Source organism: Talpa europaea (genome assembly GCF_964194135.1).
Source record: "Talpa europaea genome assembly, chromosome: 4".
Classification (NCBI taxonomy): domain Eukaryota; kingdom Metazoa; phylum Chordata; class Mammalia; order Eulipotyphla; family Talpidae; genus Talpa; species Talpa europaea.
This window is the reverse complement of record NC_140070.1, coordinates 22,497,205-22,512,308: the sequence shown is the minus strand read 5'-3', so window position 1 is coordinate 22,512,308 and position 15,104 is coordinate 22,497,205. Positions and strand designations below refer to the sequence as shown.

The window sequence follows — 15,104 nt, the reverse complement described above, 5'->3', positions numbered from 1 at the left end:
CCAGACAGCACCGGGCAGGGAGTTTCCACTGTGCTAACAGGACTGCCTTCCCTGGTGGAACAGAGGCTACCCTTGGAGCACATTCCTGCGTCCTCTCCACCCACATCTGCATTAACACGCCGTGCCTTTCTCTGGAGAGGGTTTAGATGCCGACCCCAGCCCTGAAGCTTTAGAATGCTTGCCCTGCGGAGATCCAGTGTTTACTGGGGTTCAGCTTTGTGTTCTCGAATGGCCATCGCATTGAGCCCCTGAGGAACATGTTTAAGAAGCCATGAGTATGGAACTGTCCTTTTCCTGCCATCATCAGACAACCAGAGTGCCAGGGTGGGGTCACTCTGGAGAAGTTGTCTTGATGCCCCTCCTCAGAACTGCCTGGGGGTCAGCAGGTGAACTTGCCACCCAGGCCTCGATTCCTTATCTCCCTGCATCGCTCCCTCCATTGGCAGGGTCCTCTGCACCCCCGGCTCACTGCTGTACCCAGTACGCCAGTGGGCGTCAGGCCCTCAGAGACCAGCAGGGGCTCCCAGCAATGGCTGTTTCTCTATTTTTTTCCTAATAGATAGTGGCTGGGAGAGAAGATGACTGCTTTGACACTTCCTTTCTCTAAAAGAAATAGTTTGATAGTATATTTTGAATATAGATGTTCTTATAGTCAGATCGAGAGTTGAAATTGAATGTCTGTTCATATGTTCGTGTTGTTGCTGTAGTCTTTTTATCATGACTTTTTCCTTTCTTCCTGCATTTTCTTTAAAAAAAGGATGGCCTTCAAAAATGTGTGTTCTCCATGTTGTATGAACCTATTTAATATGCATTTCATGGTTGTCTCTCTTCGAAGACTTCAACCCACAAAGAAGCAGGTTAACTGTTGCTCTGAGATTCACTTTCCGGTGTGCTGCTGTCTGACTTTTAACCTTAACAAAATATTTCTGTTAGCTATTGTATTGCATTTAATATATAAATGTGTGTGTGTATATACAGAAAGAAATCTGTAAAGTAAAATCTATATATAATATATGTAGTCAAAGATACATATGTTATATATACATATGTGGATGTATGACTTATTTTTCCTTATCCACAGAATTCAGCTATCGTGTATATATAAATAAACTTATTTTATTAGCCAGAGGATTAAGTTGCTAATACATTTTGCGTTCTTTTCATTTTCAACTAACTTTTGTCTTCCTTTCGTACCAACACCACCTTATGTCAATCTGTGCTTCTTAATCTATTTGAACAGTAAGTTGGGTTTCATGACCATGATGAGCTAATCGGATTAAGAGTTTATCATTTGATAGAACAAATCCTTGAGAACATGTTTATAATTCCTCTAAAGAATTATTTCTCTTCAGGTCTTTGGAGGCATTTGTATCAATTAGGGTGCATCCCCCATTCTTTTCTCCTGGGGTCAGGACTTTCTTGTAAATATATTTGTGACTGAGAAATTTGCACTTACCATGGCCACTGAGTGTTACCATTCTAGAGAGAATAATAATGTTGCCTAAATGTAATACTGCACACAACTCAATCGCTTGAACCCTTCGTGTAGCCTTGAACTATTCTGATATTCTTCCCTCTCCATGGAACCCAGTCAGCATGGCCTATATTAGGATGTTATATCATAACACAGTCTCCTGGGTGTAGTGGCACTGCAAGGTGCACCAAAAGTGGTGGTACAGGAAGATCGCCACATCCAAATAAGGCATCTTCCAGCCTTTACTTGATGGATGATTCCTTAATCTGTCAATCATATAACTTACCTTAATATTTATAAAGTATCTTCCATGTCATCTCATATAGACAAAGTAGACAAGGAGAAAGGGGCTGTGGTATCCTATGTGGAAGGAAGAGCACATCGAATGTTCTAGTAATCAACTTACGTTCCACTTATGAGACCTGGATTTGCCCAAGGTTTAATTATTTGGTTTTTCTAGGTAAAACTTAATTGCAGAGGTTTTTAGGTTCATTGTGTCAGTCCCTGGGCTGGAAGATCCTTTCTGGACCTGGAGATGTGACTGGCCAGTTTATAACTCTGCCTGTGTATTCGATTAGGTACCTGCTCTCTGGTGTGAGACCGAGACAGCCCTAGATAAGTCACTGGACTAGGAGTCAAAAGAGGCCTTTTCACCCCAGCTCTGCTCCTTTCTTGGGGACTTGGGTAAGTCATGCAGCTCCCAGGGTCTTTATCACAGAAAGGATAAGAGCCAATCATAAGACCCATGGTGATACTGCCGGAGTTGTGCAGTGTGGAGCCCTCGTGGCAGTCCTGTCAACCCTGTACCTGCTCTTAAGGGTGAATGAAGAATTCACCGAAACAAAGCATGGAAAAATAAAGTATACAGAAGGTGACTCCCTTCCCCACTCACTCGAGGTATATTCCCACCTTTCAGAATCAGAGATTAAAAACTCAGCTCTAGGTTTAGTTATTTGGTTTCTCTAGGTAAAACTTGCGTGCAGAGGTTTTTAGGTCCATTGTGTCACCCCTTGGGCTGGAAGATCCTTTCTGGGCCTGGAGATGTGACTGGCCATGACCACATACCATGGCAGATGCTGAAGGCAGGAGGTAAAACCCAGGGGGCATCATTGAATCCTAATCTGGAGCACCCTTGAAGACCTTACTGGGAAACCTCTGTTTTTATTGGTTTTCTGGCAAATGGTTATAAAGGCATAACAGAGGCATAAAGCTAGAGCATAATATTTGTTCCACTTATGAGACCTGGATTTGCCCAAAGTTCCTAGCCCAGGGCATCAAAGAGTTAGAGGCCAGGTCAGTGCATGGGAAATAAGGTGCAGAGAGATGTAGTAACATGGCCAAGGTCGAGGGCTAAGGAACTGAGTGTTCAAGGGCAGAAAGCCGGGAAAGGAAGGGAAGCTGCTCCAGACTGAAGGAGCAACAGGCTGTCTCTCTCTAGTCCCTGAGGCAGCCCCCCAACATGTCCACCTCACATCTGTTTCCATCCCTGTTACCTGTGTGGACATCGAGGCACATTCACACATTCATACACACAGCACGAAGAAAGATAAAGAAAGCCCTAAAATCTATCCTGGATGAATCCTGGCTCAGCCTCTTACTAAATATGTGATCTGAGCTCTGACCCTCAATTTACTTGTCTGTCAAATGGAGTTGCTTGATGCCTGCCTTGCCTCTCTTCAGGAGTGAAATACACAAACCCATAGTCTGCATTGATCAAGCCAGCAGAAAAATCTGGGAGGTCAGGCACATGATCCTGTGGAGAATACACCAGTCCCTGCATGCAGCCCTGGGCAGGGTCCATTTCTCTTTCAGTTTGGTGAATGATGGAAGCTCATGGAAAACAGCAGACAAAGTAACCCCAGGGGTAGGGAAGTTTCCCTGTGACCAGCCATGCCAATGCTGGAAACCAAAACCCACTGGAGTCTAAACCTCATAGGCACAGCCGAGGCAGAAGGGGTGATGAGCACAAGGCGAGCGGTGGTGGACATGCCCTCCAGGGCCACTTCCAACATGTCCCTCCAGCGGCACAGGGCATCCTACAGTGGAACACAGCCATCATCCTCCTTGGGTAGCCCCTCAGCCTCTGGGACCAATGTCGTGTGTAGCCTTGTCTGAGCACTCAGGGTCTATGTAGGGGTGGCACTGAGTGGGTGCACAAGTAGCCTGGGCACCCGCTTGACCCTCCAGGCCTGGGCATCAGCAGTGTCTTCCTGCATGGCCGTGGAGCTCAGACCTGGCCACTGCTCCTATTCCAGGTCTGGAGAAAGGCCTCCTTGCTGTTGCAGACCTTGGGGCTTGCCTGGTGGAATACATAGCCAGAGAGCACGCCCTCGAGCAAGTCAGCCAACTGGAGGCTCAGCTGCGGATGCACCTCAGAACTGGAGGCTCAGCTGCGGATGCACCTGGAGAGCAAGGGGTGCCCTCAGCCTCCTGGCCAGCAGCTGCCAGCAGGTGAGTGCCTAAGACGTCCTGAAGGCTGTGCGAAGGCCAGGCCAGGAGTGGTGGGGGGGTCATCAGCAAGTAATCCTGCTGAGGCAGGGCAGGGGAGGGAGTGGTGTGAGGCCAAAAACCTCTTCACTTTCATGCTAAAAATCCTAATGACAACAATCACAACTATGACCACCAGCTGCCTTCACAGGGTTAATAGGCGCCAGGCCCTTGCTAATCGCTCCACATGCACTTTCCTCTCTAACATTGAAAACAATGTTATGAGACAGCCCATTCGTTGATGGAACTTTTTCAGATAAATACAGATGAGAAAACTAAGGCATACCCATGTTAATTTGCCCAAGATCACTCAGTAAAGGGAGGGAACTGAGATTTAAATCTGAATTCTTCTGACTTTATTTGTAATTTTCAAAAGCTTGTGTTTGTTCCACTCCCCCAGACTGCCTCTGGAGCCTTTGTGTTAAGAAAGGGTTTTTATAGCCATCACAAATTGATTACCATGCTGCATAAGGTGCTGCATAAGAAGCAATGAATAAATGGAGGTATGTCCCTGTATCCATCCCCAGCAGCACAGTCCAGTAGAAATATGAGCCACATAAGGTCATTTCCACATTTCAGTTACCCACAGTAAAAAAGCAAAAACCAAAAGAAGGAAGTAAAATTATTAGTAGTTTACCCTTTTTTTTAAGATTTATTTTTATTTACTTAGGCATATAAGAACTGGGGTATAGGCCAGAGGAATGGGTGGTGAGAGGGTTCACCAGAGACAGAACAGGCATATCCACTGAAATACACTGCTGAGGGGAGCAGCAGTCGAGACAGGAGAGATCTGCTGCACCATGTGGGTCAGCTCCCTGGCTGGTCAGGGATCGAACTCATGCTGCAGTGGCTGGCGATAGCTTGATAGTACTGAGACTTCAACCCTTGCACCACCACAGAGGTGCCCAGTGTATCTTATTTAAGTCAATATATTTTCAATGTTATTCCAACATGTCAGCAATATAAAAAATAACCATAATAGTTTACATTGAAGGAGAGCTTGCTGCAATGATGCAAATGTCCTATAGATGCATTGTCTAGTCAGGCCATCACTAGCCACATCTGGCTATTGAGCCACCTGCAATATGGCTAAGATTGAAGAATTCAAATTTTTATTTTTATTTAAAATAAAATATTTAAATAGCTGGGTGTGGTTAGTGGCTGTCTTACTGAACTGGGCAGTACATGGGTTTCATCTCTCCCTTGCTTGGTCAGGAGCTGCTCTCCAGGGTGATTTCTGTAAAGAGCCAAACTCATCCATCATGTCTGGCCTGCAGCCTGCGGTTCTAACACTGGGACGCCAGCCAGCACTGCGCATCTCATCTGGTCTCTCTGTGGGTGGCTGACTTCTCTTCTGGCCACCACACCCCACCCCACAATTGCTAGCCTCAGGATTCCTCTGAATTCAATCTACATCTAACGTAGCCTGTAACTGCCAGCTCAGAACCCTTGGTCCTTGACCTGCAGTGCCAACCAGCCAAAAGAGGTCATTCTCATTAGCAGATGGGGGCCTGGTGATACAGAGCTTCCAATTTGCCCTCTGCCTCCCGCCCCCCAACTTCACCTGAAGATGCTTCCCCTTCATTGTCAGTACCAGCTAACAGCCCAGGACACAAGACACACAACCTATCGTCTCAGCCCCTCCCACCCACTAGATGCTATTCTGCTGGCATCAGTTGGATTGCTGCATCTTCCAGCAGTCCATAGACTTTAGAGCTGGGAAAACAAAGACAATCATCCCTCCAGGATTCTTTCCAAGGTCCTGACTCCAAATAGTGTGTCCTGTGAACCACCAGAACATCCCTAGAGGCTCTAATCTGTCATCATCTGCCAGCAATTTCTTGCACTCAGGTACCACACAGACTTTTCATGAGAAGTTGGGCATGCCAATTTCTAGGTCAAAAAGTTTGATCACAAAACATAGTGCAAGCACAACAGAGGCTGACTTAGCCTGGCTCCAGCTCACTGCAAAGACTCAGTCACCTTACCCAACTTCATCGAGCTTCAGCTTCCTTATCTGAAAAATGGGAGTAATAATCTGTGGATTCTCCAGCAGATCCATAGATAAATCAGCTGTATGGTTCCTGCCAGCAGGTAAACTAGAGCTGAGCACATCACACACACAGCTGCAAAGATCAGAATCCCAAAGGGGGTCATTCCTCTTAAGTGACTATAAGTGAGTCCCAGGTATGAACAGAGTTGTCTTTTTCTTCTTTTCAAAATATGCATATGAAGATGCAGTTAAACCAACCTCTAAAATGGAGTTATTTCCACATCACAGACCAGCCTGGCTGTATTTTTTTTTTTAGATTTATTTCTTTATACAAGAATTGGGATACAGGTCAGAGGCATGGGAAGGTGAGAGAATTCACCAGAGATAGAGCGGGGAGCAGAACAGGCAGATGGACCAAAGACACTGCTGAGGGGAGCAGCGAGCAAGGCAGGAGAGGTCTGCTGCGCCATGAGGGTCACCTCCCTGGCCAGCGGGGAACTGAACCTGTGCTGCAGAGGCTGCGGACATCTCCACAGAGTGGCGCTCAACCCACTGCGCCACTGGGGAGGCCACCAGCCTGACTGTATTAATCTCCGTGCATTAAATATGACAAAATACGTGTGATTTGAGAAATCTCATGATTTTTCAAAACGCACATGATTTTTCTTTTACTGCTATTGCAAAAGCGACCCACATCCCCCATACCCCCCTCCCAGTCTCAACATTGGCTATGGGGTGACTTCAGATACCTGCTCTCATTTCTGGTTTCCTCCACCCCTCCACTAGAATGATCTTTTGGACATGGGGGATCCATATTATGCTCGTGAGCCCTGGAAGAACTGGTGTCACAGCAGCCTCAATTTCATGGGCATTTGACTCTCAGTCCCACAGGGTCCCCTGCTCGGGAGCCACGGTGGGGGTTTAAAACTCTGCAGCCACCATCTTGAAATTCTTAATACACTTATGTTTGAATTTGGGTTTTGTTAAGTGCGGTCCAGTGGGACAATGGCCCATGTATCAGGGACATGGAGCCCTGGATCCATGGGAGGGGTGGTTAGTGCTCCGCCCACAGGAGCCAGGTGCCTCCCGGCCTCTCCCCCAGCAGGGCCTGGTCACATGGATAGGGAGGGTTGGGTGCCAGTTGACCCTACCCAGAGCAGGCAGTACCATGATGCATTGAGGGGAAAGCAGGGCAAGGATAGAGGACTTCTGCAGGGCAGAGTGGAGTTAGGAGCCTCTTGCCTATCCTCGATCCAGGACAGAATGGCACTGAGGTTTCGATAATCTTGGGGTGGGCTGTCCTCCAAGGGATAGGGTGGCCAGTCTGTGAGAAAAGGAAAGAGTTGACTTGACTTCCCCTTCCCTGGACAAAACATGGCACATCAGTCCAGGGACTGCTGGGAAAGGTAGCCTAGTTGCTGATGGACCACACAACACCCCAAACCATGGGGTGGGGCTCCTGGTACCTGATGGTCTACCTTGCTCCTTGAGTATTCCTGTGCCCAAAGCCAACAAGATTAAATAACAAAAATTACCAAGACAGGTCAAGAGCAAAGCCATGGAAGAAAGGATAAAGTTTTATGTCAGTACCTCTAAAGGCAAGTCTCCCCCTTACTTTTTGAACAAGGAGCTCCACAGTTTCATTTCACACTGGGACCCACAAATTACATAATAGTGCTGCTTGGGGTTAACAGACATGAAGTTCCTTTTTTCAGCTGCAAACCTCTCTCCCCGCTTCTCACTCCTTAGTTGTGTGAGAACCTCTCAGCCACTTCTGCTAAGCTGTAAAAACAGAGCAGAAAACTCCCAGTGGGTGGCCACAGAGACCAAGGGGGACTGGGGCACCTACCCATGGCTCGGGCAGAAGGTGGTCCTTCCCTCTGAGGCTTTGCTGACTTTTCTTGCCAAGTGAGTGATGCTGATAATAAGCTCTGGCAGCAACATCGGGCCCTTTCATCCTCAAATAGGCCAAATGCAAGCTTGGAATTAGGCAGCCTCCCTGCCTGGCAGCTGCAGATAAAAAGACCGTGGGGCCAGAGGAGGTGCAGCCACAGAGGCCGAGTCTCAAAGCAACAGGGGCAAAGGGAGGCCAGGGCCAGGGAGATGCTGCCTGGGGAAGAAAGAGGAACGTGGAGGTTTAAGCTTCCACCAAAATTAACCGTCTCCATGGGGGAAACAGCAGTTTACACACCTCTAACAGCAAGGGCTGCCGGCTGGAGGAAAGGAGAAATCAAAATTACTGAAAGGCAAAGGGATTAGAATTTAAAATGGACCGGATTTGAATATTTTTCCTGCTGCTCACAGTCCCTCTTTCTGTAGCTTGCAGGGACAGAACCAATACTCTGGGGATCTGCCTATTTAGGGAAACCGCTGGGAACTGGGCAATCTAGAGCAAGGCCAGTTTTCTCTCCCCACAGAAACTGTGGTCCTCGAAGGCTCTGGAAAACAGAAACAAGAACTAATCCCACCTCCACTAAATGAAAAGAAAATCAGCCAGGTCACTGTTCATGATTCCCAACCCGGTGCCCCTGAAAGAAGGGAGAAAACCAAGCACTATTCTAGAATCTGCCAAAGCCTGAATACATTTACCCGAGACAAACCACTCAATCTACTTAATAAATGCAGTTTGTTTCATCAGAGCAGGCCAGTTAAGAGTTACTCTGCAAGGAACACTATCATTAAACATGTAACTACACAAAGAATATATATCTAGGAGAATTCCTCTTAGAAAGATTGATGTAGAAGATTGGAAAAAATATTTTGATTGGAGGTACGAAGTTGGAAGCAAGGGTCTTGGTTAAGTAACATAGGCGCTCATAAAACTGCTTTCTGAGAATGATGGTTTTTGATTTCCTGGGGATTCTTGTTTTGCCAAGAGAGTATATCTGGAAGGAAGCAAAAGAAGAGAGGAGAGAATCTGAGTCCATCACCCTGCCCAAAAATTGTGATCACACACACTTAAGTCCTTAAACAGTGATGTCCTCATTGAGGAAGGGGAGGTGGGGAGTGGAGGAAAGTAGGGGACTCCAGACAATGAAAGCTCAGGAAGTGTGCTGCAGGGACTAGGGAATTTGAGCCAGACTCGTGCCAAGGTCAAATTCAGACTGTACATGACCTTGAGGCAAGTTCTTCATTGAGCTCTCTACATCTCGATTTCTCAAGATAATGAGTATGTCTAGAGATTTTTTTAAATTGTATTGCTTTTTATTGTGGTGACATTGGTTTACAACATTGTATGTTTTAGGCAAGTGGGTTGACACCTCTGCAGAAGTAAGTTACCAGCCAATGCCTACCAGCAAAGCACCCCTAATCCTCCACGAGAGTCCACTGGGCCCCTCCCACCTTTTCTTCCCACTCCTCACCCTCCCCTCTGGTTGCAGCATCTGTAATCAGATTTCTAGGGTTTGTTTTAGTTTAGTTTTGTCTTTATATTGGTTCATTACATTCCACATATGAGAGAAATCATCCAGTATTTTTCTTTTCTTTTTTTTTCATCCAGTGTTTTTCATTCTTTTTCTGACTTACTTTGCTTAACCAAATACTCTCTAGGTCATTGGGGACTTGGGTTTTTTCCTATAACGTGTTTATTGTAAGTAATCCACAATGAACACAGGAATGCATACATCCCTTCAGATTAGACTTTTTGCATTTTCAGGTAGATACCTAAGAGTGGAATTCCTGGATTACATATCATTAAAACGGGGTGATGTGTATATGGGGATCTATTATACAGTTCTCTTTTTATATTTGTTTGAAACCATGGTAATGAAAATGAAGATAAACTATCTGCTTCATAAGATCAGTCCATTGATATTAAATGATAACACTGTATGGAAATTGCTGGGGGTATTATCACCCAACTAAATTTGAGGAATTGTATAAATAGATACAGATAATGAGACTGAACATAAACAATTGTTTTTACATCTATGTATCCAAGAGTAGTTCGGCCCCCCGTATGCTCTAAGAGTTTAGAGGAGCAGGGTATTAACTGGTTTTGAGCAAGGACCAGGAAATGGAGACTAAGTCTGGGACCCAAAGAACATGCCAGAAAATGGTTCTTCAGACCAGGATCCAGCATAGACAAAGGTTGAGAGTCAGGCTGACGCATGACTGTCTGCAGGGCAGCATGTGTGAGCCGGGTTTCCCAGCTGCCAAAGAGAAATTTTGCTTTTGTGAAAATCAGCAAAATAGATTTTACCTATACTACTTGCTACAGTAGGGGAAAGAGACTTCTGTAGAGAACTGAGCTCAACTCCACTGAAACAAAGGCCTGTCTTAATGCCGGGTGTGCTACAGGGAAAGTACTGATGGAGGTTGGAGAGGGGGTAGTCTATCTGACTACACCATCTGTGTTTGCTAGTTGGCACATTTCCAGAGGAGAAACACACTTTTCAGATCTTTATGACAGGAGCAAATTGGAGCAAGGCCTCCACCAAAGTCAGCATCATACCCTCCCACGGGATCTGGGAGACAGGGACTCTCTCCCTAGATATTTGTATTTCATAGAGATGGTTCCCAGGTCTTTGAGGAAGCATTCAGAGTTATAAGATATTTTCATCTCTGAGGGGAAGAGAAAAGAGTTACACTACGTTTCCTAAAGTAACTGCCTAAGAGAAGGAAGGTCAGGATCTTTTTGTGAGGTTTGACTGGAACAAACAGTAAATTCTATGGGCAGCATTGAGCTTTCTCTGGTGAGCATTTTTTTTTTATAGTATTTAATTTTTTTAAAGATTTATTTATTTATGCATACAAGAGCTGGGGTACAGGCCAGAGGTGAAGGTGGTGAGAGGATTCACCAGAGACAGAGTGGGGAACAGAACAGGCAGATTGACTGAAATGCACTGCTGAGGGGAGCAGCGGGCGAGTCAGGAGATGTCTGCTGCGCCATGTGGGTTGCTCCCTGGGAGGGAATCGAACGCATGGCTGCAGGTATATCCATAGGTTGCATCTTACCCCTTGCACCACCAGGCCCTCTGGTCAGCATTTTAAGGAAGATGGAGTCATCCTAGGGACAGAGTCGGGGGTTAAAAGAAGCCATGCTACAGTTTGGTCAGCTCTCAGTGTGGGGGCTGATGATGTCACACCCGCTGGGAGTTTTATAGTCCTTACCCCCAAGTGGCAAACGCTTTTAGCGGCACTGCCTTGACTCTCTCACCTCAATATATCAGGTCCCTGGCATGGACTGAGTATGCCACGGCACACAAACAGCAGCCAGGGCTGAACACAGAACCAGAAAGGTTCAAGATCGTGTTACCAGAGTCTGTGTCTGGCTCCTCACTGTTTGAAAGCCAAAACTCAAGAGTCAAGAATGGGTGGGATTTTGGAGCCAGGACACCTAGATTTGAGTTCTGACCCTGCCACTTAATCACTATGGAATCTTGAGCAAATTCCTTCTCATTAGGGAAATGTTGACTATTTCATTTTTTTACAGAATGTTTTCTTCCCCACTGTGGAATATTCTCTGTGATTAAAGCTAATAACCTCTCAAAAAAATAAAAGTGGGTGGGAGGAGGTCAGGTTTAGTCAGGAGCCAGCAGCCTGAGGAGAGGGTGGACTACGGTCTCAAAGACCATCTCTCCAAACTGGAGAAAAGCAGGGGGAGCTCTAAGGAGAGGGAGAGGGTCTGTGTCAGCAGAATTTTAGAGAAATAGGCAGAGGTTTAAAAAACTGCATTCATGTCCCTCTTCCAAGTCTGGTCGTAACCGGATTTGTGATGGCACTGGTGGGTGTGCTTTTTACTATGGTAACAAGGCCTCAGCTTAAGCCTTGTCTTCTACCTCCATCCTGGTTTCAGCCCATCTCGACTGAATTTCTGGTTTTGTCTGCGAAATGATAACAGGAGCAGAGCAAGGATGGATGACAGGGCGAGGACCAGAAACTTATGGGTACCAGGTGACAATTCCCTCCCCTGTCTATGTCCTGCTCCTCATTCTTGAGAGGCAATAGTCTGGCTCTGGAATTGCTTCTGACTGAACAGGGGCCCACAGAGGACCAGAATTTTCCTTTTTTTTTTTTTAATTTTTTTAAAGATTTATTTATTTACACAAGAACTGGGGTACAGTCAGAGGCATGGGAGGGTGAGAGAATTCACCAGAGACAGAGCGGGTTGCAGAACAGGCAGATAGACCGAAGACACTGCTGAGGAGAGCGGCGGGCAAGGCAGGAGAGGTCTGCGCACCATGTGGGTCTCTACCCGGCCAGCCGGGAATCGAACCTGCACTGCAGAGGCTGCAGACATCCCCACAGCGTGGCGCTCAACCCACTGTGCCACTGGGGAGGCCCTGGACCAGATTTTTTTCCCTGACTAATTTGAGCTATGACTATTTGTCACGGGGTTGTAATCCCAATTGTTTATACCCTTGAGTTACAATTTGGAAGTTTTAATGTCTCCAGTCTTTTGGCGACTAAGGGAACGAAGAATTCAGGAAAGAAAAGCCAAAGATCAAAAGTAAACCAAGCAAATGACCTTGGGACTAAATGTCCCTCCATCCAAACCAATTCAAAAAGACTGTTTATAATAGGAGCCCGGAGCCAGGATTCTTTTTTTTTTCCAAGGTGCCCCACCTCTGGGGAACCTCTTCCTTCTCTGTGTTCTCAGTTCCCCATGAGCCTTGGAGCTCAACTCATCACTGCGGCTATTGCTGCATCTGTAAGCACAAACCTCAAAGAGAAAGATCTTTTTTTTTTTTTTCATTTTATTTTATTTTGCATTCTTTAGGTCTGAATGCAATTTAACCACTTAGCCTTGGTTTCAGTTTCAAATTGGAACCTGAAGATGGGGACAGAGCACTTCTTTAAAAATCCCAGACCAGGGGCCTTCCTGCTGGTGCAAGGGGTTAAGTCTCAATGCTATCAAGCTGTCCCAGTCACAGCAACATGAGTTCGATCCCCCACCAGCCAGGAGCGGCCCACATGGTGCAGCAGACCTCTCCTGTCTTGCATGATGTTCCCCTCAGCAGTGTGTTTCACTCAGTCTGTCTGTTGTGCTCCCTGCTCTGTCTTTGGTGAATCCTCTCACCCCCCCACCCATACCTCTGGTCTGCACCCTAGTTCTCGTATACATAAATAAATCTTTTTTAAAAAATGGCTGAACAGCACCTATGGCATAGAGACAAGTACCCCAGCCTTCCCCAAAGGGTTTATGCTGATTCACCAAAGTTCAGGACTCAATTTAGGAAAATAAAACCTAGTTTGGGTTGTGAAAATGCACATTTATCCGGTTGTTAGTGAGGTAGCAGAGCTGATGGCCGTGAATGCATTATTCCGCAGAAATGATGAGTTACTTCAGCTGTTATCAGTAATGATGAAAGCAGTGTACGGGGTAAGGAAAACTGCATCACAAAACTGACCTGCTACTGGGAAACAGTTTGTAACTTTTATTTATTTATTTCAAGGATCAATGAATAACCATCTAAATAAGTCTTAGTGGAAACACCACATTATGGAGAGAGAAATAAAGGTAGAAAGCCACTCCTTTTAGCAGACTCCAGGCCAAGTTATTCAGAAGGCTAAGGACTCTAACTGCCCACACCTGCCCTGCCCGCCCCAATACCCTGCCCTCTCTGCTCCTCCCTACCCCTCCCCAGCCATCCTTCCAGACATCATTCCCAGCCTTTAATTGTGCTACATCCATTATCTTCATCCCCACTCCACCCTCCAGCCCAGGTAAGCTCCCATTCCTCAGGCCTGCTCCCAGTCAACTCTAAGGAGGATTACCTGATAATTGAGGTAAGGAAACCGGAAATGTCCTTTGACTTCCTAGAACTTCCGGAGGTTTATCTGCATTTTAAAGATGACAATGTCTCAGTCATGGGTTGTTGTGAGGAGTGTTTGAGACAAGGAGGTGAAGCTCCTGGGTAATCTTGGGAGTTCACTTTTGGGGGGGGGGGGTGCTGCTGGCCCTGTCCCTCAGCAGCAGACAGGGCTCAGAAAGTGACATATTCCTGGGGGTCTTTCAGATCACCTGCCTGCAGGTGCCTGGAGGCCAGCCCCTGGGGGCCTAGTGCAAAGTCCCAACCCCCAAGGCCAGCCCAAAGTCCCATGGGCAGCCCAGCAGGCCCCTGAATTCCTGGGGTCAGTTTGCACAGACCACAGCCACCTCTGGAGCAGGCACAGGCTTCCTTAGTGCCCACAGGTCCCCCTGCAAGCATCCCCTAACGAAACCATGTGCTTCGATAAACTCACAAAGATAAAGCCATCTGCACACTCACTGGGAACTGCTGGCCTCAGATACAACCCTCATGTTTGCATGACACGTTTTCCCAAAGACCTTTGTTTACTCTTATTTGATTTCTCCACAATGTGTCACCGGGGAAGACAGGATTCTGCCTTATGTCAGTCAGGTGGGCTGCCATAGTAAGTTCCACAGACTGGTAATTAATCAGCAGAAAATTATGTTTTCACAGTCCTGAAGGCTGGGAGTCCGAGGTCAAGGTGTCAGCCAGGTGGCTCCTTCTGAGGCCCCTCTCCTTAGCTTACAGCCGACCATCTCCTCCCTGTGTCTTCACATCCTCTTTCTTTATGTTCTTTGTCCGAATTTGCTCATTTTATAAGGACACCAATCAGGTTAGATTAGGCCCACCCTCATGACCTCATTTTCATGGAAACCTTTTTAAAGGCTCTCTCTCCAAAGGAGAGAGGTCTCCAAAGGTCTCCAAAGGACCTATCACATCCGAGGTCCTAGGTGTTGGGACTTCAACATATGAATTTGAGGACACACCGTTCAGTCCATAACACCCTTTTTATAGATAAAGAACTGAGGCCCGCAGAGTTGGTTTCCCATTGAGTCTGTGTCTCAGGCAGGACCAATTCAGTGCCGTTGATCCCCAATACATTATAAAAACATTTTATCAGGTCATCGTTAGCCAGTCTCAGATCCCAGGACCCCACAAGGCAGCTGGGTCTGTGGGGTACTTTGATGCCCACTGTTTGATGAGAGAGTCACAGTCAGCAAGGCCTGTTCTCTGGGAAGACTTTAAACTGTGGGATATGCCTCGCTCTCCTCCTCTTCCCTGCCTCTTTTAATTTGGAAGAAACTGTCAGAAACAGTGATTGATCCTTCCTGGAGCTCAGCTCTAACTGGAACTCGCTGCGGAACTAGGACGCAGGGCTGGCCGGCTTCCAGCTTGTCAGGCAGCTCAGTACTGG

General features: G+C 46.6%; 1 protein-coding gene across 1 annotated transcript in view; it reads left to right on the top strand.

Annotated features, from left to right (window-relative positions):
* Positions 1-3,433: 3,433 nt before the first annotated feature.
* The window catches only part of BFSP2 (beaded filament structural protein 2), a gene marked incomplete at both ends in the record, with an annotated part of 50,924 nt that continues 39,253 nt past the window's right edge, over positions 3,434-15,104 (top strand). The window contains 5 exon segments of the mRNA XM_084232573.1: positions 3,434-3,586; positions 3,590-3,659; positions 3,662-3,694; positions 3,697-3,872; positions 3,875-3,925. Of these exon segments, the coding sequence (XP_084088699.1) occupies positions 3,434-3,586; positions 3,590-3,659; positions 3,662-3,694; positions 3,697-3,872; positions 3,875-3,925 (483 nt within the window).